This window comes from Chelonia mydas, chromosome 8, assembly GCF_015237465.2.
Source record: "Chelonia mydas isolate rCheMyd1 chromosome 8, rCheMyd1.pri.v2, whole genome shotgun sequence".
NCBI lineage: Eukaryota > Metazoa > Chordata > Testudines > Cheloniidae > Chelonia > Chelonia mydas.
In genome coordinates, this window is record NC_057854.1 from 43428425 (window position 1) to 43449210 (window position 20786).

Sequence of the window (20786 nt, forward strand, 5' to 3'; positions counted from 1 at the left end):
TTCTTGACTATATGACAGTTTTCAATACACCTGGTAACTTAGCTACTTTAAATTTCTCATTTAAGATTTTGACGCTGTTAGTTGTTCTACTAAATCCAACTGTTGCTCACTTCACTATCAAGCATATGTGTCAAGAGGGACACCCAAGTAATTTAAAGCCACGATTGCTGGCAATACTTCTGCCTGGTGGTAGCTTTAATCGTTTGACAAAAATGTATGATTTAGAGGTGTTTGTAACTCTTGCTGCTGCCTGCCTTCTTTTCTGGTAAAAGTCTAATGCAGGCCCAATCGTCCCTTACTCCCAGTCTCACAGCTCAGTCCTTCTAAAGGCACCAGTGAAAACTGAAGACATGCCGTGCAAGTTCTGACACCTGTATGACCTTGCACCAAATTTCCAGTTCTGGTTTAATGGTTTGTTTTTTGTAGAGAGGAAGGAAATGTAACAGAAAACTCAAACTCAGTCCTTTAAGGTGGAATTTCCATGTTGGCTGTTAGCATCCTGTTTTCCTTTGCAATGACTATGGGGAACTTTTAATAGGGGAACTTCCCATCTGCTGGGGCACCCTAAACTGTTTTCTGAAATATTTTTATAGCTGCAAGAGTAGAAACATTGTGTTCAGGAAGCTGAGCTTTCAGACCAGGGCAAGTGGGCTGACTGTGAGCTCTCCAGTATCACTCACTAGTTAGCTAAATCCCCACCCCTCCCACTTGGTTGTGTTTTCTGAGTTTGCTGCAGTACTTCCTCTGTTTGGCAATAAGTTAATGAGAGGCTGTCTTCCTCTTTCTTCTCTCCACAGAGTTGTTTGTTCCAGTGTGTTATCAGACTAACTTGTTAAGGCTGGGAGTAGGGGAAGATTTAGGGCCTGCAGTGGACTTTTCCCAGAAAGGAGAAAGGCAATAGCAAGAGTTATATACAGCTTTAAATCATACATTTTTTTTTTTCAAATAAATGGTTAAAGCCACCACCAGCCAGATGTATTGCAAACAACCACAGCTTTAAATTACTATCCGTGAGGAACAAATGGACAGATGAAGTAGAAGCCCCGTACATCATAGGTAGATATACACTGAATAAAAATTGGGTTCGACTAAAATGTTCATAAGCAAAATAACTAGTCTAAATACTTGGCAAAGCAGCTAGAAAATGACAGCTTAGTACTGAAACCACTGTCATCAGAGTGGTAATTCTGTACTGTCCATGTCCTGCTTAAAAAGAGACCTGGATTTAGGTTAGAAAAAGTCTTCTCTAACGTGGCCAACTTCTGGCGGTTAATTCTTTCAGGGTGGGGATGGAGATCTTGCACCTGATGTTAAAGCCATGTTGGATCCTGTATATTCTGTTAAAGCACATGGCTCTTGTGACTGGTTTATATATGCTTTGGGTAGCTCCGTTCCCGCTGTGCCAGTTTTCTTATGGCACTGTTTGATGGTGCTTCTAATCTCCTTTATCCTTGACTTTGTAGTTAGGCAAATTCCTCCCTCCTGTTTCTGTCTATCCTGAGGTCAGAATTAGTTTTCTTTCTGAGGTGTCTCAATGAGTCTGTTCAGACAGTAGATACAAAATACTTTTCTTAAATGGATTTTATTGACACAGTTAGAAATCAAAGAAGCTGTAAAAAGTAGTAATGCACTTGCCTAGACAGCAAAGAACTCCACTAAAGAGGCCTATAGCCTAAATTATAAAGTATTGTTCAGGGTATCACTGACCTGAGTTTTCAGAACAGACAGTGAAATGAATGAAGCTGTTAGAAGTGCTGTGGAAGAAGGGGGCATCTTGCTAAATTTGTACAGGGCCTTGTGCAATGGCCTGCATTTTTGTACACTTTGTATGCACTTAGGGGTAGGCAGAGGGTTGGGGTGTGCATGTTCATAAACCAGAGGATAGACCAAAAAAAACTTTTAAAGACTTTTAGCCAATTTCTGTCTCTTTTGAATTCTGACTTTTGCCAAACCCACAAGATCAAAAATGCAACAATAGCCCTAGGCTCGCCATCACACTGTTCACCACAGTAACCTCCGCAGCAGCCCCAGGCGCTGAGCAAATGCCAGCTACCTCCCCAACACAGCTGCCAAGTTTTGTGCAATGCCATGTCCTACCCCTGCCTCTGCTTGGGGCGGGATGGTATGTTGACCATAAGCTGAATTCTGTGGTTATATGCAAATCAAAAACTTGGATAGAAGCTGCACTGCCTCCTGCCTTCAAGCTCAGTGGAAGGACTTAAAAGCAGCTTGGGTCCTGTGGAGGAATAGGATGGTGGTAAGGGGTTTCCAGGCCCATCTGAATTCATTTAGCCCATCCTCTTCTCCAGGACTTTGGCCAGCCCTTATTTCAAGTAGGCCCTTCTTAGCTGGCTCTTCTCAATCAGATTCCAGCTGCAGGGACCACCTGGGTTGAGAGATAGTGCCCCAGACTGCCTGCAGGGCCCAGCCCACAAAGAAGAGCTCCATGAACTGAAGTGGATGTCTTCACAGGACCTGCTTTCAGGGGCCAGGGTCAGTCCCAGATCAATCAGTGGAAAACATCCACTTGAAACTTGAATTCAGAATAGGGGGTGGCCTTTCCCGCTCAGGATGAGATTTTTGATCTACCCCCTTCCCCCTCCCTTTAGGGATTGGAAGGAAATCCTAAAGGCTGAAGGAAAGGGAGGAGCTCCTCAAAAGGAGAAGTGCTCACTCTTTCCATCTAGAATCCAGGGGAAGAAGCTGGCTCTATATTCCCTAGTCTCCCAACATTCTCTGGAGTTGGGCTATGGGGACAAAAAGCTGCCCATGGCCCAAGTGGGCAGGAAAAACAAAGCTGAGTCTCACCATAGAGACTTCTGGTCCTTTTGTTGTTTGTTTATTGGTATTGCAGTAGCACCTAGGAGTCCAAGTCATGCACCAGGACCCCACTGTGCTAGACATCGTACAGACACACAACAAAAAGACAGTCCCTGCCGCAAAGTGCTTATAAGATAAATAGTAAGAAGAGAGGGATAAACTAGCCAGAGAATCCTGTTTTTCCTCCTGAGTCTGTATGGGAGTCAAAAGGAAAAGACGGATTAAAACCTGTCCCAGAATATTTGCAAACTGGGTCAACTTTGTCGTGGGGCCTGCGTTTTCCCTCCAATGATCCTCCAATCAAAACAAAGGGGGTGTCAAGTGGGTGCAAGCATTCTAGGAAATTCCTCCCTTCGCATACCAAATTAGAACTATATGCTTCCTCCTGTGCAGCCCCAGATGATATCCTTAGGCCTGAATGGGAAACTCCCATGAAAACCAAACATCTGGAAAGATTAGCTAAAGTAATCCTGCAGTCAGATAGACTGAGCTGGTGAATGTACCAAAAATGGATGTAGTACTGTCTGGCGAAGAACAGCCATTCAAACTGAAAGGACGTTTCTTTCAAAGGACCCCACAGAAAGGGGATAAACACAACATTGGGGAGAAACAGCAACTTTGGCAGCACAACTGCATCAGCAGCCTCCATGTGTTCTGCTGATTCTGTTTCTTTGGCATTGACAGCATTGTTTGAATCCAACTCCTTGGATTTCCAGCTGTTTTTTTTTTTTTTTTTTTATTTGAATAACTATCTTTAGAGTGTTTAGCGAGGGGAACATCTATTGTGAAACTTTTTGAGAGCCTGCACTAGGGCACTGTAGGCAATTGCAGACTGGAGCTGTGAAGGAAAAAAGTGGGTTGGACTAAGTTCTGACTAAAGTATTTGTGCTGGAAAGTAGCCCAGAGAGAGTAAAGGAGAAGCTTTAATTATAAACAGCTGCAGCGCTGATGCAGCCCGTAACACATTTTTCCACTTCAAATTCTTTGTAGCTTTCAAAAATCATAATCATAATTGGAAATAGCCTATGTGTGAAACTTGTTCTTAAATAAATGATTAAATTCTTGCAGAAGTAGACAAAGAAAGCTCACATGCTTCTAGAAAGTGCCAGGACAAACTTCATGCTCCCATCACTGTTCCTGAAGGTTAGATGGAAAACTGAGGAGAAACAGTGGCTTTTGTTTGGAAAGGGTATTATTTCCTGTTCTGAGCCTGTCATTTTGGAGCTGACACAAGCTGCTATAATTTTAAGCTGTTCTCTGGACAAGTGGCTTTTTATGTAAAGAACTTGAAAAGGCAAATCTTTCTGTGCCTCATTACTACGGAAACTGATCCAAGTTTACAGCAGTGGCTGGTGGATTAGAAGCATTCAAATCAGCTTTACTGTAGTCCTCAGAGTTGCCAGGCATAAACTGATCCACGTTTCTAGTGACATGATGGGGCATGTGTGCAGGGTCTTCTGTTTCTCAGAGTATATTGTCTCATAATGCTTATGCACTAAATCAGCGTTCTCTATACCTTCCTTACTTCCATACTTATTTATACCTAGCCTGGTTGCAGTCCTGGTGTCTGGCTGGTGGGTCTCACCCACTTGCTCAGGGTCTAACTGATCACTATTTTTGGGGTCGGAAACAAATTTTCCACCAGGTCAAGTTGGCAGAGAGTAGACCATATTATTTTTTTGCCTTCCTATGAAGCATGGGGCACAAATCACTTGCTGGTTTGAATTAGAGTAAATGGTGGATTCTTTGTAACTTGAAGTTTTAAAATCAAGATTTGAGGACTTCAGTGATTTAGACAGAGGTTATGGGTCTGTTATAGGAATGGATTCTGTAGCCCGTGATGTGCAGATCAGACTAGATGATCGTAATAGTCCCTTCAGACCTTAAAGTCTAGGCATCTACAGCAGTTCAGATCAACTGAGGAGCTTGAGCCATCATCCCCAAAGGAAGCAGAGTATTTTCAGAGAAGGAGCCTCAATTTCAGAATTTGCTTCCCCAAACTTGTTAACCTTGGGTCACCCTGCAAATCTTTTGTGTTCTCCCAGACTTTTTCTGGTGTGGAAGGGTAGGAGTAGATTAAAGAGGGTTATGGGAGAATTCTAGTTTGGGGGGATGGATGGAGAAGATCTTCAGTTTAGGACATTTATAGTACATGGAACTGTTCCTCTTTGTACATGTATCCAAAGCTTTTTCACAGATGATAAGACAAGAAGAGACCATTGTGGTAATTAAGTCTGACCTCCTGTGTAACACAGGCCACAGGATAACCCTGAGTTAATTCATGTTTGAATTGGAGCAGAACTTTTAGAAAAACATCAATCTTAATGTAAAAATTGTTGGTGATGGAGAATTCACCATGACCCGCGGTAAATTGTTCCAATGGCTAATTACTCTCATTTAAAAAAATGTGCCCTTATTTCTAGTCAGAATTTGTCTAGCTTCAACTTTCAGCCACTGGGATCCATGTGGAACCACACTAGAAACATACCTGCTTGAAGATGACTCCCTGGTTACAGTTGCATTTGGAGACCAGACAGTTTTTAATCCATCAGATGTGTGCATTTTAAACAAATTAGTAAACAGTTGATTTCAGTTCTGTTGCCGCTAGATACTTTGCCTTGAACCTCACTAGAGAACTAATCACTCTTCTTGGACTCAGAATCTCCCTCCCCTGGATCTGAGTAACTATCGCTGACTTAATTTGGAATTACTCATATCCTGGAGTGGGGAAAATGGAGCATCTGGAGTTCATCCCTAAAATATTTGTATTGTGTGTCATGTCTGATGCGCCTAGTTGCCTCTTAGACAAGATGTACATATTCTGATTCCTCATCAAACCATCTAGAATATAGAAAAATCTGCAGATTGACTGTCCATTTTTCTCTGCGTTTTTGATATTTTGGCTTATTTGATGTGCGTTTTGCAGGTTGCTCCTTTAGCTGAAGGGAATAAATGGCAGTTTCTGCTCAGTGCTTCAAAATGGATTGAAAATTCCTAGTCCAAAGGTCAGTCAGCAGATGGATTACAGCACTGACAGCACTGTGTTTACACAAGTCTTGCTTAGTGAGAAATAGTGATTCTGCAATATAAATCTTTATAATATTGCCCCAATTATCATTAAATGTACCAGTTTATTTTTGTATTTCTTAGAGATGGAAGAAAGATGGTCTAGCGCAGTGGTTCTCAAACTTTTGCACTGGTGACCCCTTTCACATAGCTAGCCTCTGAGTGCGACCCCCTGTTATAAATTTAAAACACTTTTTAATATATTTAACATCATTATAAATGCTGGAGGCAAAGCAGGGTTTGGTATGAAGGCTGACAGCTTGTGACCCCCCCGTGTAATTATCTCGTGATCCCCTGAGGGGTCCCGACCCCCAGTTTGAGAACCCCTGGTCTAGTGGTTAAAGCATGGGTGGGCAAACTTTTTGGCCCAAGGGTCACATTTGGGTACGGAAACTGCATGCAGGGCCATGAATGTAGGGCTGGGGCAGGGGGTTGGGGTGCGGAAGGGAGTGTGTGGTGTGGGAGGGGGTGCAGTGTGCAGGAAGGGTCTCAGGGCAAGGGGTTGGGGTGGAGGAGGGGGTTTGGAGTGCGGGAGGGGGCTCTGAGCAGGGGATTGGGGTGAAGGAGGTTGGGGTGCAGGGAGGGGTGTGGAGTGTGGGAGGGGGCTCAGGGCAGGGGGTTGGGGTGCGGGCTGTGGTGGGGGGCTCAGGGCAGGGGGTTGGGGTGCAGGAGGGGGATCAGGGTAGGGGGTTGGGGTGCAGGAGGGGTGTGGGCTGCGGCAGGGAGCTCAGGGCAGGGCTTCAGGGTGCAGGAGCGGTATCAGGGCAGGGGGTTGGGGTGCGGCGGGGGCTCAGGGCAAGGGTTCGGGGTGCAGGAGGGGGATCAGGGCAGAGGGTTGGGGTGCGGCGTGGGATCAGGGTAGGGAGTTGGGGTGCAGGAGGGGTATGGCAGGGGGCTCAGGGCAGGGGTGCGGGCTGCAGGAGGGGGATCAGGGTAGGGGATTGGGGTGCGGGGTGTGGTGGAGGTTTAGGGTAGCGGGTTGGGATGCAGGGGGGTGTGGCAGGGGGCTCAGGGCAGGGGTTCGGGGTACAGGAGGGGGCTCAGGGCAGGGGGTTGGGGTGCAGGAGGGCTGCGGCAGGGGGCTCAGGGCAGGGGGTTGGGGTGCGGGTTCCGGCCCAGCGCCACTTAGCTGGAGTGGCTCCAGGGTGGCAGTGGCGCTGCACCGCTAAGGCAGGCTCCCTGCCTGCCCTAGCCCCGCGCTTCTTCCTGAAGTGGCCGGCACCACATCCCTGCGACCCCTGGGAGGGCGGGGAGCAGAGGGCTCCACGCTTTGCCCTCACCTGTGGGTTCCACACCCGAAGCTCCCATTGGCCGGAAATGGGGAACCGTGGCCAGTGGGAGCTTCGGGTGTGGAACTCACGGGTGAGGGCAGCGCGTGGAGCTCTCTGCACCCCCCACTCCCGCAGGGGCTGCAGGGACATGGTGCTGGCCACTTCTGGGAGTGGCGTGGGGCCCGCAGAGCCACAGGGGTGGCCATCCTGTGGGCTGGATCCAAAGCCCTGAGGGGCCATATCCGGCCCTTGGGCCGTAGTTTGCCTACCCCTGGGTTAAAATGTTAGCCTGGGACATAGGCGCTGGGGATTGGTCCTGCTCTGAGCAGGGGGTTAGACTAGATGACCTCCTGAGGGGTCCCTTCCAACTCTGATATTCTATGAACACCTTCTATGAACTCTGTGGGTGCGCTTCACACCCACTGGCAGCCAGTATAAGGGGGGGAGTGGGGATGGGACATGCTCGGGGGAGGGGGTGGAACTGGGCAGGAAGAGGCAGGGTGGGGGTGAAGTCTTGGGGGAAGGGGTGAGTGGGGTGGGGCCTGAGGCTGAGCAGGGGTTGAGCACCCCCGGCGAAAGGAGGAAGCCGGCGCCTATGGCCTGAGACTTGGGAGACCCAGGTTCAGTTCCTGTGTTGCTAGAGGCTTCGTGTTCAACTTTTGACAAGTCACAGCCTCAGCTCCCTATCTGTATAGTGGGGATAACAGCACTTTCCTACTTCACAGTGGTGTTGTAAGGGGAAAAGTACACTAAAGGTTTTGAGATGGATAATATCTGTTATTCAGATTGGTTGTTTACTTCTGCAGAGGACATTATTAGGTATAGCAAAATGGAATTAACTAATACTCAAGTTTAAAAATATTGAAGGGATGGGGAGACAGTATGTCTGTCTGTCTATCAGTTGTAAGGAGGGGCGGGGAGGGTGGGTCAGAATGTTTTTGCCCCTCATTAAATGTAATTGGAGTTTCATTAAGTTTTATATATGAATTCATGTTATGACCTTATACTTTCAGGATGCTCACTTTGGACAGTCATAAATAACAAAAGGGCTTTCCATAAATAACAAGTACAGTCTATGCATTAGGATCTGTAATGTTGCAGTCTAGGTAGGAAAGACTTTGGGTGTTAATAGTGCCAGTACTGGGACCTTTCACAGTAGTAGCTTGCATTGTGAGGATCAGTGTGAACACACTGCTAATCATGATTTCCATTCTCTTGTAGGTGTCCAGAGGGTTTTCTTGGAGACTACTGTCAGTACAGAAACCCTTGTGAAAGCCATACCTGTCAGAATGGAGGAACATGTGAAACCACATCTGTGGTCGGAAAAGCCACTTGTAAATGTGCTCTAGGATTCACAGGAGAGGACTGCAGATACTCTGAATCGCACATCTGCTTTGTGTCTCACCCCTGCTTAAATGGAGGGACCTGCCAGCTGCTTCTCCAGGACACATATGAGTGTGTCTGTCCACCAGGTTACACAGGTGGGACTTCGTAATTGTGTCCTTAGTCATCCCCCCCTCCCATTTGAAGTACCTTTAAGCTGGATGTACCCTCTTAAAAATGTTCTAGTGTTGCCCTAATATGCTGTCAAACTAATAGCTTCTGCACTGGAAATGAGAGCTAGGAGATATAGCATGAAAAGATTTTGGTTTTTTTTTTTAAAAAGCCAAATTTGGGGCCTCTCACCCTTCATAGCAACACTTCAAAAATACAAATGTATTTTAATCTCTTAAGGCTTGTCAAGTGGGGAAACTGACCTCAATAGTTATTCTGGAAGAGATTGTGTATATCAGGAGTTATTCCAGAATAGCTATTGCACTTTAAATTCATGTTGTATCTTATTCCAGAATAACTGCCTCATGTAGGCAAGCTCCAAGAACAGCTAACTGAGCAACTTTAGTCAGCAACAGCTTTCTGTTGGGAAGCTTAATTCTATGTCGAGGGGAAATTCAGAAACCTGTTTTTATCCTTGAAGACCAGGTGGGAGAGGAGAGTAAATGTCAACAGTGCAGTATCATTCCAGCTCATTGATTACTTCTCATAAATCGTAGGTTTCTCTATCTTGCAGCTCCAACCTAAACAGGTTAGAACTAAATCAAATTGGTGGTTGCAATGGGAAGTGCTTGTGTTTTAGATCTAACTGTAACATGGTAGAGTACACAGTTGGTGTGTGCAGAAAGACATCTCAGCTTTGGGGTGTCATGGGGATGGAGGGAGAGAAGTCTGCATCTTCCATCCAAACAATTTCTGATTGACAGAAGTTCACACATGTCTTGGTCCTACAGGAAAGGACTGCCAGTGGATTGACGCTTGTGTGTCTCAGCCATGTGCCAATGGAAGTACTTGTATCACATCTGGAAGTGGGTTCTCCTGCACCTGCCCAGCAGGCTATATTGGCCCAAAGTGCGAGATGGATGTAAATGAATGTGCCATACCAGGACAATGCCAACACGGTGGAACTTGTCACAATTTGCTCGGTTCTTACCAATGCCAGTGCAAGCCAGGCTTTAGAGGACACCGCTGTGAGAGCACCTATGTGCCATGTTCACCATCGCCATGTATGAATGGAGGGACATGTCATCAAACCAATGACTTTACCTATGAGTGTAACTGTCTGCCAGGTAAATACTTAGTACTTCCCAAAACCCAGCTGGAATGCAGTGGTGAAGCTGGGAAATCAAGCACTTAAGTTTTGGTTATTTCTGATATATGGTCCTCGTACAATATTGGAGTGATGTGGGGGCTAGGACAAAAGGAACATAAGTTTGGATAAGGAAGGGAGCTGAGATGAAGGCTTAGTTGCGTGGGCTCACTGTTTCCTAGTATGAAAGGGGAGGAGTCTCCTAGTGTTAGGGAAGGAGAAAGGGGTTAAAGATCACAGGACTGGAAGGGTCATGGTAAGAAAACATGGGTGGGTTCTGGGGCCCAGGTGAAAAGGCTGAATATGTCAGTTAATATTATTGAAGAAACAAATTGCTCAAATTTACTGACGTCTGAGACAGCTTGATTTCTCAGCCTAGTGTTGCTTTCATGTTAACCTATTGCCTTTTAATTTCCCTCTTTTTTTTAAGAAAGACTTGGTTTATGGTTAGCAGGCTCTGCAGGCTTCATCAGTGAAGCTTCAGTTCCTTGAACTGGAGCTATTTGACCTCTGTGGTGCCCAATGTTTTGTTATGCCTTGTGCTAGAACAGGGGTGAGCAAACTTTTTGGCCCGAGGGCCTCATCAGAGTTGCAAAACTGTATGGAGGGCCAGGTAGGGAAGGCTGTGCCTCCCCAAACAGCCTGGCTTCCGCCCCCTATCTGCCCCCTCCCACTTCCCGCCCCTGACTGCCCCTCTCAGAACCCCTGACCCATCCAACACCCTCCCCCACTCCTTATCCCCTGTCCGCCCCCTCCTGGGACCCCCCATCCCTAACTGCCCCCCCCGGACCCTTATCCAACTCCCCTCCCCCTCTCCCTGTCCCCTGACTGCCCCGACCCCTATCCACACACACACCCTCTGACAGGCCCCTCAGGACTCCCATGCCTATCCAACCCCCACACCGTTCCGAGTCCCGTGACTGCCCCCCCCAGAACCTCCTCCCCATCTAACCGCCCCCTGCTCTCCGTCCCCTGACTGCCCCCCGGGACCCTCTGCCCCTTGTCCTACCCCCCCTGCTCCCCGCCCCTTACCATGCAGCTCAGAGCAGCAGGAGCTTGCAGCCCTGCCTCCTGGCCAGAGCCAGCTGCGCTGCCTGGCAGGAGCAGCGGGCCAGAGCGCTGGCGGCGCGGCGAGCTGAGGCTGTGGGAGAGAGGGGACAACAGGGGAGGGGCTGGGGGCTAGCCTCCCCAGCCGGGAGCTCAAGGGCGGGCAAGATGGTCCCACAGGCCATAGTTTGCCCACCTCTGTGATAGAACCATTGCAGAGGAAAACAGAGAACAGGAAGTTCTAAGGCCCTGATCCTGCAAAACCAATGGGACTGCTCTGCTCACATGAGTGAAGTTACCCTTTCTTGCAGGGACACAAGGTTGGATAGGAGCGCATTGCACCTTTTCCCCGCAGACCAGTGTTATCTGGTTAAAATCTGGACCTTAAATATAGTCAGGAAATGACAACATAGTTACCAGAGTAGTGCACCCACATATCATTTTGATAGTTACTGTTAATGTGTCTCATTACACAACATGTACAGTGTGGGTGAGTTCTTGTTGCTCTGAGAGCCTTTCCTTTGTATGTCCTGACTGACATTCATGTCTAAATTGGCAGTGGTGTGTTGTTGTAACTTGGTTTACAAAACTTCCCATTTAAAAAAAATCAAAAGGGAAAAAAAGGTTGGTGAGCCAGGGTACTTCCACTGACTGCCCAGGTGAAGGCAAAAGCATCCCGGCATTCCTCACCCCAGTGCAACTAAGGCACCAAGAAATGTCCTGATGTTTTGGGAGATGATTCCTGGTGGCCTGAATTCTGACCCCTTCCGGTGGGAGGAACGGGAGGGAAAGGGGCCAGCAGAAGAGTGTGAGGAACCAATGGAGAATTGAGGAAGAAGCTAGAAAGGCTTGAAAACAAGGAGTAATGGCTGAGCAGTTACAGTGGTGTCAATAGTATTCTCTTCAGTGATGCAGCTACTCTGAATGCACAGCATAGTTGATTGTAGAACTTTTAGGTTCCCAACTCATATGTGTGTGTTTATATAATCCAAATGTTGCAATTACTTAAGTCACGTAGCTGAAATCAAGGGAAATTCCTGCATTCTAGAGGTAAATTTACCAAAAGCTATGCCAGTGTAAACACTTCTTATACTGGTATAATCTCATCCACACCAGAGGTTGTACCAGTTTAACTAAGTTTTTCTCCAGTTTTAGTCAAATTGGTACAAAAGCTGTGTAGACAATCCCTAATTCTAAACAGATGGAAAGTTTCTCAGGTCAGTCAGTTTTAGTAAATTACACTTATGAGAGATGTTTAACTTGCAGCATTTTAAACTCCTTTTAATTGTGGTGAGAATGAGTTTTATAGCTGTAAATATCTGACAAATAAGGAGTTGACTTGGCAACAGAATGTTAAACAAGTCAATAGAGGAAGTTCGTGGCTGGGAAAGTGACTATTCATTGTTATCCATCACAATAATTACCCATTTACTAAGATAAGAACCCTAGGGAATTCTAAGAGCTTGTCCAGGAAAGAATCTGTCAGACTAGAACAGACTGTGTGTGAGAACTGGAATACCTTGTAGAAAGAGGAAATAACTTCATGTGTTTGTTAGCACTTCGTACCATGTCATACAACTGTGGCCTCAAACTGCTCTTTATTTAAAGCAGAACATCCTAGAAATGTGATAGAAAAGGCATATTAAATAGAATGGTCTATCCTGCCTGGTGTGATGCAGGGCTTTTCCTGATGTATTGGTAGACACTAATCTCTCTAAAGGTATGTTTACACAGCCACTGGGAACATACTTCCCAGTGAGAGTAGACAGACGTGCTAGCTCCACTCAAGCTAGGCTGCGAAAGATAGCAGTGGGCAGCAGCACCATGGGAAGTGGCTTTGGCTAGCCACCTGAGTATGTACCCAGCTGCAGGCTGGTCCCAACAGGGCAGGGAGACAGAAAACATCAGGTGTCTGGATGCAGCAAAATAATGAATTCTGTGGCATCTTGGAAAAATACTAAGTGTTGTAGCTGCAGTGTCAGTCCATGGGGCCCTGAATGACATGAATGGGGGCAGTTTGCTCCTCTGCATTAATTCAGACTTGTGGCAGACTCAGGCAGGCATAAATGCATTGTTTTACATGCTGAGAACTTCAAACATGCACCTTGACCAGAAGGGCTAGAAATCAAACTTTTAACAATTAAAGCTGAACTTTAGGACAATTCTGCAGCAAGAGGTGAGTTCCGCTACAAATTCAGCCACAGTATTGCTGAGTGTGTACAGCCTGAAATAGGCATAAAAATCACACTTCTAAAGTTTCAGCTATATTTTATAAGGATTGAAATAAAGAAAATTGGATGGGGCATTTGGGAGATCAGAAGTTACCAAAAAACTTGACCACTTGCACTTTTGGAGCTGGAACTCCACAAGAGTGTGGACCTTCATGCTTCACATCCATTTTGATCTGCTGTCTTTGGTAAGGTGCCATGGGGCTTTTGACTAAGCTTGGTGGTTGAGGCTGGTGGTTTCTATTCAAAGCCATTTCCATACATTTTTTAAGCACTGCATTGCTCAAAACAGTACCTGACATGTGCGTGCTATGGGAAGTGTGTACCAGGAAATGTGTGCTTTAAAAATATTTAGGATGCTATGCACTGCTTGTAATGCCTGTTTGAAGTTGGCACAAGCTTCGTAAAGTGCACACAGTACTTTCGTTTTATGCTGAGTTGCTGTATTGATCTAACTGACATGCAGCTTCCCTAATGATTGTTGTCCTGTGTTGCTGGCATCAACAAATAAATGCAAGGACAGGACCCAGTAGTTGGTAAATTATTCTTTTTCCTCTTCCACTGGCTGCTCTTAGTAGTATTCTGCAGGTGTTATTTACTTAGACCTCACAAACCCTCTGCAAGTCAGGCAGATGTGGATATCAGTATTTTCCTATGAAGAAACTGAAGTACAGAAGTCACTTGCAGCGTTGCCTTTGGCAAGTCAACTATGAGAACTAGGGTCACTATTAATTGTGGTAGTGCCAAGGGACCAGCCAAGGACAGGGCCCCATTGTACTAGGCACTGTACAGACAGCAATAGTACACAATCTCTGCCCTGAAGCATTTACCATCTCCATAGACCAGACAAAGGGTGGGGGTAGAGGATAATGTACAAGCATAATGATCAGTGTGGTGGCCTGCAAACATCCTGTTACTTCCACAGTTTTTCTTTTAACTTTTTTGGGGTTGAGGTTTAGTGAGGAGATTTGCTAAACAAAAAGAGGTGGGAAGGTATGAAGGGCAGGAGTGGAGACAGGCTGAGATGAAAAGACTAAGGAAGAGGGGATTGGAGCGAACAGCCAGTCTGCACAGCAATGTCCAGTCAATCCTGTAGAAAATAGACCTCAGTGTCTGACGTCCCCTGCTTCTGCAGCTGCTCTACTGGCTTTGGTCTGTGGCTGGCTCCTCCCTGCACTTTCTTCCCCACAGCCATGTGGCCCTGGGGAGAGGAGTTGCCACATTGTCCTAGTGCCCCAAAAGCAGGGTTTCCCCTACATAGGTTTGGCCTGGAAAGTGCTGGGGTGAATGGGGCTTGGTTGGGCCCCATTTTACCCGAGTGTAGCAGTACCTGCTTAAATTGCTTCTGAGGCTGCTATCTGTTTGCTAGATCAGTGGTTCTCAACCTTTTTTGGCTCAGGACCCATTTGTAAATGTTTATGGCCTGTCACAACCCAGTAAATAGTCTGGGGGTGGAGGCCTTGGGGTGGTTTCAGTTGTATTCTATCCACTGGCAGAGTTGGGTCCTGCCTGGCACTCACCCCACCCATAATCAGAGGCTCCTGCAGCTCCTGTGCTGTGAGCCTGGCTGGGTTTGGCTCTCTGCTCCAGGTGTTGCAACCTCTGGGGTTGCAGCACTGCTCAGGTTTGGCCCCGCTCCTCTGACAGGACCAAATTTGTGTGAGTGGAGTTGTGACCTGGTTCATGGGATTGCAGGGCCACTCACTCAAATCTTGCCTACCCGGACTCCCATTGTCATGACAACTGGGCCAAACCAGAGTGGCGTTGGGACCCCGGAGGTTGCAGTGCCTGGAGCAGGGAGTGAGCCCAGCCAGCCCTGTGGGACAAGGAGCCACAGGAGCTGCCACGCGGCCCTTTGAAACATTCTGGTGACCCAGTTTTGGGTCTGACCCACGGGTTGAGAAACCCTGGACTACAATACAACTCTCAACCTTGGTTTCATTTTGCCTATCTGTATAATGGAAATAGTGATTTATTCCCCTCACAAGATTTCCCAGAGGACTAAACAGTAAATGTAGTGTAGGATTCAAACATGGGACGTGCTCCATGATTTAATAGCTTTCTTCTGTTTCTGTGTTTTTTACTCTTTAATTTTACACACACATCAAAGCACCTGAAATTCATTTGAGGTACAGTAGAATTGCTAAATATACAGTTCTCCTCTGGGCCTTACCTGTTAGAGAACGGGGAAAGTCCTAATGTCACCAAAGCCAATGAAAGTTCCTCATTAGCTCTGGGGGCTGGCACTTTAGCTTTTGGAGCTGATGGTCCTGGGCGTGTTTGCTGCTCATGTTGGTTGCATGAGTGCAGCATGTGAACAATGATCTTGTCTTCTTACAAAATAATTTTACCTGGGGAAGTTTGGGGGTGCACTCAGTGTTCTTGAGATGAGACAACTGGAAAAATCAGGGGTTGGAAAACTTTTCCAAACAGCCTAATTTCTGTGCGACCTCGAACTCAAAAGCAGGTTGGCCAACCTGAGCCTGAGGAGCCAGAATTTACCAATGTACATTGCCAAAGAGCCGCAGTAATATGTCAGCAGTGCCCCATCCACTCCCCAGCCCCTCCTCCCTGCTGACAGCCCCCACCAATCAGCGCCTACTCCCCACACCCCCCACCCACCACAATCAGCTGTTTCACATGTGCAGGAGGGGGAAGGAGCGAGGGCATGGCAGGCTCAGGGGAAGGAGAAGGGGCTTTGGGGGAAGGGGTGGAGTGGGGGCAGGGCTTGGGGCAGAGCAGGGGGTTGAGCAGTGAGCACCCCTCAGCACATTGGAAGTTAGCATCTATATCTTCAGCCCCGAAATCAGTGCCTAGGTAAGGAGCCGCATATTAACCTCTGAAGAGCTGCATGCAGCTCTGGAGCCACAGGTTGGCCACCCCGTTCCAATGTGTCTTAGATGCCTGGTCCTGTGAGTACACTTGTGAAACCTGTTCAGTTTGGGATTTATTTGATCTAATGTTCACCATGCTCTGAAGTCTGTGAGGTGGGGGAGCCCATGACCATCACTTCTTGGGAGCCTTCTATCAGATACAGGGAGACACTGCTGCAGAGCTGGCATCAGAGCTACACCTTTCTAATCTAGCTCTGAGGTGTCCACAACAGAACACTGACACTCAAGGGGAAGAGTGCATGCTCTGGATGAAGGGGTTGTGTCATTGTAATAATCCAAAAATCCTCAGAGACTAATCTGATTTAAAAGCTATATATTCTGGAATTGTTCACTCCAACCACATTGAAATGCAGCCTCCTTTAGTACAAGAAGTGAAGAATGCCTTATCCAACAGAAACTGCAGGGTGATTTTAAGTAGGCGTGATGTGAGTTGGAGTTTGGCCGGGGTACAAGGATAGCTTCCTATGAGAAGTGCCTTGGGTTCTTCAGGCACCCTAAGTGGTCAGGGCATGAAAATCAAATTGAGGAGGGTATAGGTGGGTAAGAATGGGGAGAGAATACAAGCAGGAAGGAGTCCCCAAGCAGGAAGGCTATTCTGCACTGGCCTGGAACATAAAAGGCAACTAAATATAGGGGAAGGGAGGAAGAATGAGCCACACCAGCCAAAAGGAAAGAGAATAGCTAGTGAGAGAAACTAAAATGGAAAACAGGAAAGGTTTATAAAAATGAAGAGAACAAGCCATTCATGTGCATGCCATGTTACGTAAGTATTGTTGTTTGCAGAGGCCAGCTGCGAGCCCTATAACTGTAAAGACCCGGGGGGGGGGGGGGGTTGGGAAGGTGGTTGCAGACTTCAAGAGGCTACCTGAGTTTTTATTGAGTAGTAGTTCTTCTTTCAGGATTTAGTTTATGTTTGGGTGAGAAGAAGCTAACCCAAGTAGACACACCTGGGAGCTGGGTATTATCAAGAGGCACTAACAGCTGCTGCAGCATGTTTCCATTAAGGCAACAGGGAAGTCTATAAAGAGAACAGAGAAAGATAGTAGGGGACCAGCCACCAGGTACTGCCTAGAATGGGGCCAGTCAAACTGCTGATGTTCATAACTCCTGGGATATGTTCTTGTTGCTTGGTCCGGCCCATTTCCCCCAAGCCAACCTACCTGTACAAGCCAACCTACCTGTCCAAGCCCTTTGAGCTCAGTAGTCGCAGAATATCGTTACTGACAAGTCTTGGTTCAGACTGCTGCTCCATTGTGCAGCAGGGAGCTAGACCAACAGGAAAAGCATGTTAAACACCAGTTCACACAGACAGGTAATCCTCTTTAACGGACCCCTGAAAATAATTTCAGTCTCATATGTTTCAAATTTGGCCAGGCTTTGAAGGAAGCACCTGCGAGCAGAATATTGATGACTGCCCAAATCATAATTGCCAGAATGGCGGGATTTGTGTGGATGGTGTGAACACTTACAATTGCCACTGCCTCCCACAGTGGACAGGTAGGTACTGTGTAACATATTTCTGTTGGGGCTCAGTGGCTCATAGGACTGGGATGCAAAACCAGTTTTGCTCACCAGTTTAAATCTAGTTTGGGGTGGGAGTGTCTGAAAGCTGTTAACACCTGCTGAGTAGCCTGTGATGGTGAGTGTCGGTGAAATTCTTAGCAGATGGTGACCACATCAAAGCCACCACAACAATGGAGGATTAATTCCCATTTTACCACTGGGTGGTGGTCCCAACAGATCAGGGATAAGGTATATTGGTGAGGGGAAAGAGAGAGAGAATATATAGGAATCATATGTTACTCCTGCTATGCCATTTCTTTTCTATGGCTTGACACCCATTGAGACTTTCACAAGCATTAAATAAATATAAAACAAAAAAATAATTGCACCAAATACATGTGACTGAATCTTCACTTGGATTGTGCCTGTGTGACTACTGCAGGATGCTGTCACTGTACAGCTATAGCACACATTCCACAGCTGCATAAAAATGCAACTGTACTGTGTACAAAGTTGTGTGGTGGTCAGGAAAATATTGTACAAGATGTAAGGGAGCAGCCTACAGGACATGCTGTCTTTTTGAATGGTAAGATGATTCTGGCCCTCATAAGAGCAAAACTAAGGGTATGTCTACACTACGAAATTAGGTTGAATTTATAGAAGTCGAATTTTTAGAAAGTGATTTTATACAGTTGATTGTGTGTGTTCCCACTTAAAACCATTAAGACCATTAAGTCAGCGGAGTGCGTCCACAGTATTGAGGCTAGTGTCGACTTCCGGAGTGTTGCACTGTGGGTAGCTATCCCACAGTTCCCGCAGTCTCCGCCGCCCATTGGAATTCTGGCTTGAGATCCCAATGCCTGATGGGGCAAAAAACATTGTTGCGGGTGGTATGGGTATATGTCGTCAGGCCCCCATTCCCTCCCTCCCTCCGTGAAAGCAACGGCAGACAATCGTTTCGCCCCTTTTTTTTCATAGGTTACCCATGCAGATGCCATATCACGGCAAGCATGGAACCCGCTCAGCTCACCATCACCATACGTCTCCTGGGTGCTGGCAGACGTGGGACTGCATTGCTACACAGCAGCAGCTCATTGCCTTGTGGCAGCAGATAGTGCAGTATGACTAGTAGCCATACTCATCGTCTCCTGGGTGCTCTGGCCAGCCTTGGTCAGGTTAGTCGGGGCACCTGGGCAGACATGGGTGCTCCTGGCAGATCTCAGTGAGGTGTGTCAGGGGCACCTGGGCGGACATAGGTGCCCCGGCGGACCTCGGTAAAGTCTGTCGGGGCGCCTGCACATAAATGGGAGTGACTCAGGTCATTCTCTTGTTTAAGTTTTGTCTAATGGAGATTCAGTCCTGCCTGGAATATTGGCAGAGGGATAGCTCTCCCAGCCAGCAGCACCGTCTGCTGCCAGCCTACCCCTCCCTCCCTCCGTGAAAGCAACGGCCGACAATCGTTTCGCGCCTTTTTCCGTGCGGGCGCCATATTGCTGTCAGCATCGTCATCCACCTGCCGCTTCCGCTGCCACTCAGCTCTCCTGCTCACACCATACCACGGCAAGCATGGAGCTCGCTCAGATCACCGCAGCAGTTGTGACCGCTCTAAACACCACGCGCGTTATCCAGCAGTATATGCAGAACCAGAACCTGCAAAAGCAGGTGAGTAGGCGACGGCAGCGCGGTGAGGAGAGTGATGAGGACATGGACACAGACTTCTCTCAAAGTACGGGCCCTGGCAATTTGGCCATCCTGGTGGCATTGGGGCAGGCTCATGCCGTGGAATGCCGATTCTGGGCCCGGGAAACAAGCACAGACTGGTGGGACCGCATAGTGTTGCAGGTCTGGGACGATTCCCAATGGCTGCGAAACTTTCATATGTGTAAGGGCACTTTCATGGAACTTTGTGACTTGCTTTCCCCTGCCCTGAAGTGCCAGAATACCAAGATGAGAACAGACCTCACAGTTCACAAGCAAGTGGCGATAGCCCTGTGGAAGCTTGCAACGCCAGACAGCTACCGGTCAGTCGGTAATCAATTTGGAGCGGGCAAGTCTACTGTGGGGGCTGCTGTGATGCAAGTAGCCAACGCGATCACTGAGCTGCTGCTATCAAGGGTAGTGACTCTGGGAAATGTGCAGGTCATAGTGGATGGCTTTGCTGCAATGGGGCGATAGACGGAACGCATATCCCTATCTTGGGACCAGACCACCAAGGCAGCCAGTACTTAAACCGCAAGGGGTACTTTTCAGTGGTGCTGCAAGCACTGGTGGATCACAAGGGACGTGGGATGGCTGGGAAAGTTACATGATGCTCACATCTTTAGGAACTCTGGTCTGTGGGAATGGCTGCAGCAAGGGACTTACTTTCCAGACCAGAAAATAACTGTTGAGGATGTTGAAATGCCTATAGTTATCCTTGGGGACCCAGGCTACCCCTCATTGCCCTGGCTCATGAAGCCATACACAGGCACCCTGGACAGTAGTCAGGAGCTGTTCAGCTATAGGCTGAGCAGGTGCAGAATGGTGGTAGAGTGTGCATTTGGATGTTTAAAAGCGCGCTGGCGCAGTTTATGGACTCAGATCTCCGTGAAACCAATATTCCCATTGTTATTACTGCTTGCTGTGTGCTCCACAATCTCTATGAGAGTAAAGGGGGAGACGTTTATGGCGGCGTGGGAGGTTGAGGCAAATCGCCTGGCCGCTGATTACGCACAGCCAGACACCAGGGCGGTTAGAAGAGCACAGCAGGTTTGCTGCGCATCAGAGAAGCTTTGAAAACCAGTTTCATGACTGGCCAGGCTACGGTGTGAAAGTTCTGTTTGTTTCTTGATGAAAACCCGCCCTCTTGGTTCACTCTACTTCTCTGTAAGCCAACTGTCCTCCCCTCCCCCCTTTGATCACTGCTTGCAGAGGCAATAAAGTCATTATTGTTTCAAATTCATGCATTCTTTATTAATTCGTCACACAAATGGGGAGATAACTGCCAAGGTAGCCCGGGAGGGGTGGGGGACGAGGGAAGCACCGGGGAGAGGAGGGAAGGACAAGGCCACACTGGACTTCAAAACTTTATTGAATGCCAACTTTCTGTTGCTTGGGCAGTCCTCTGCGGTGGAGTGGTTGGGTGCCTGGAGGTCCCCCCACCGCATTCTTGGGCATCTGGGTGAGGAGGCTATGGAACTTGGGGAGGAAGGTGGTTGGTTACACATGGGCTGCGGCGGCGGTCTGTGCTCCTGCTGCCTTTCCTGCACCTCAACCATACGCCGGAACATATCAGTTTGATCCTCCAGTAGCCTCAGCATTACATCCCGCCTCCTTT

At 47.6% G+C, this 20786-nt stretch overlaps 1 protein-coding gene across 2 annotated transcripts in view; it reads left to right on the forward strand.

The window, feature by feature from the left end:
• The window catches only part of NOTCH2 (notch receptor 2), a 135222-nt gene that overhangs the window by 23711 nt on the left and 90725 nt on the right, over window positions 1-20786 (forward strand). For both annotated transcript variants that reach the window (XM_037906217.2, XM_037906218.2), the window contains exons 3-5: window positions 8379-8638; window positions 9443-9778; window positions 17342-17464. In XM_037906217.2, coding sequence (XP_037762145.1) covers window positions 8379-8638; window positions 9443-9778; window positions 17342-17464 — 719 coding nt within the window. The remainder of the gene's footprint in view (window positions 1-8378; window positions 8639-9442; window positions 9779-17341; window positions 17465-20786) is intronic.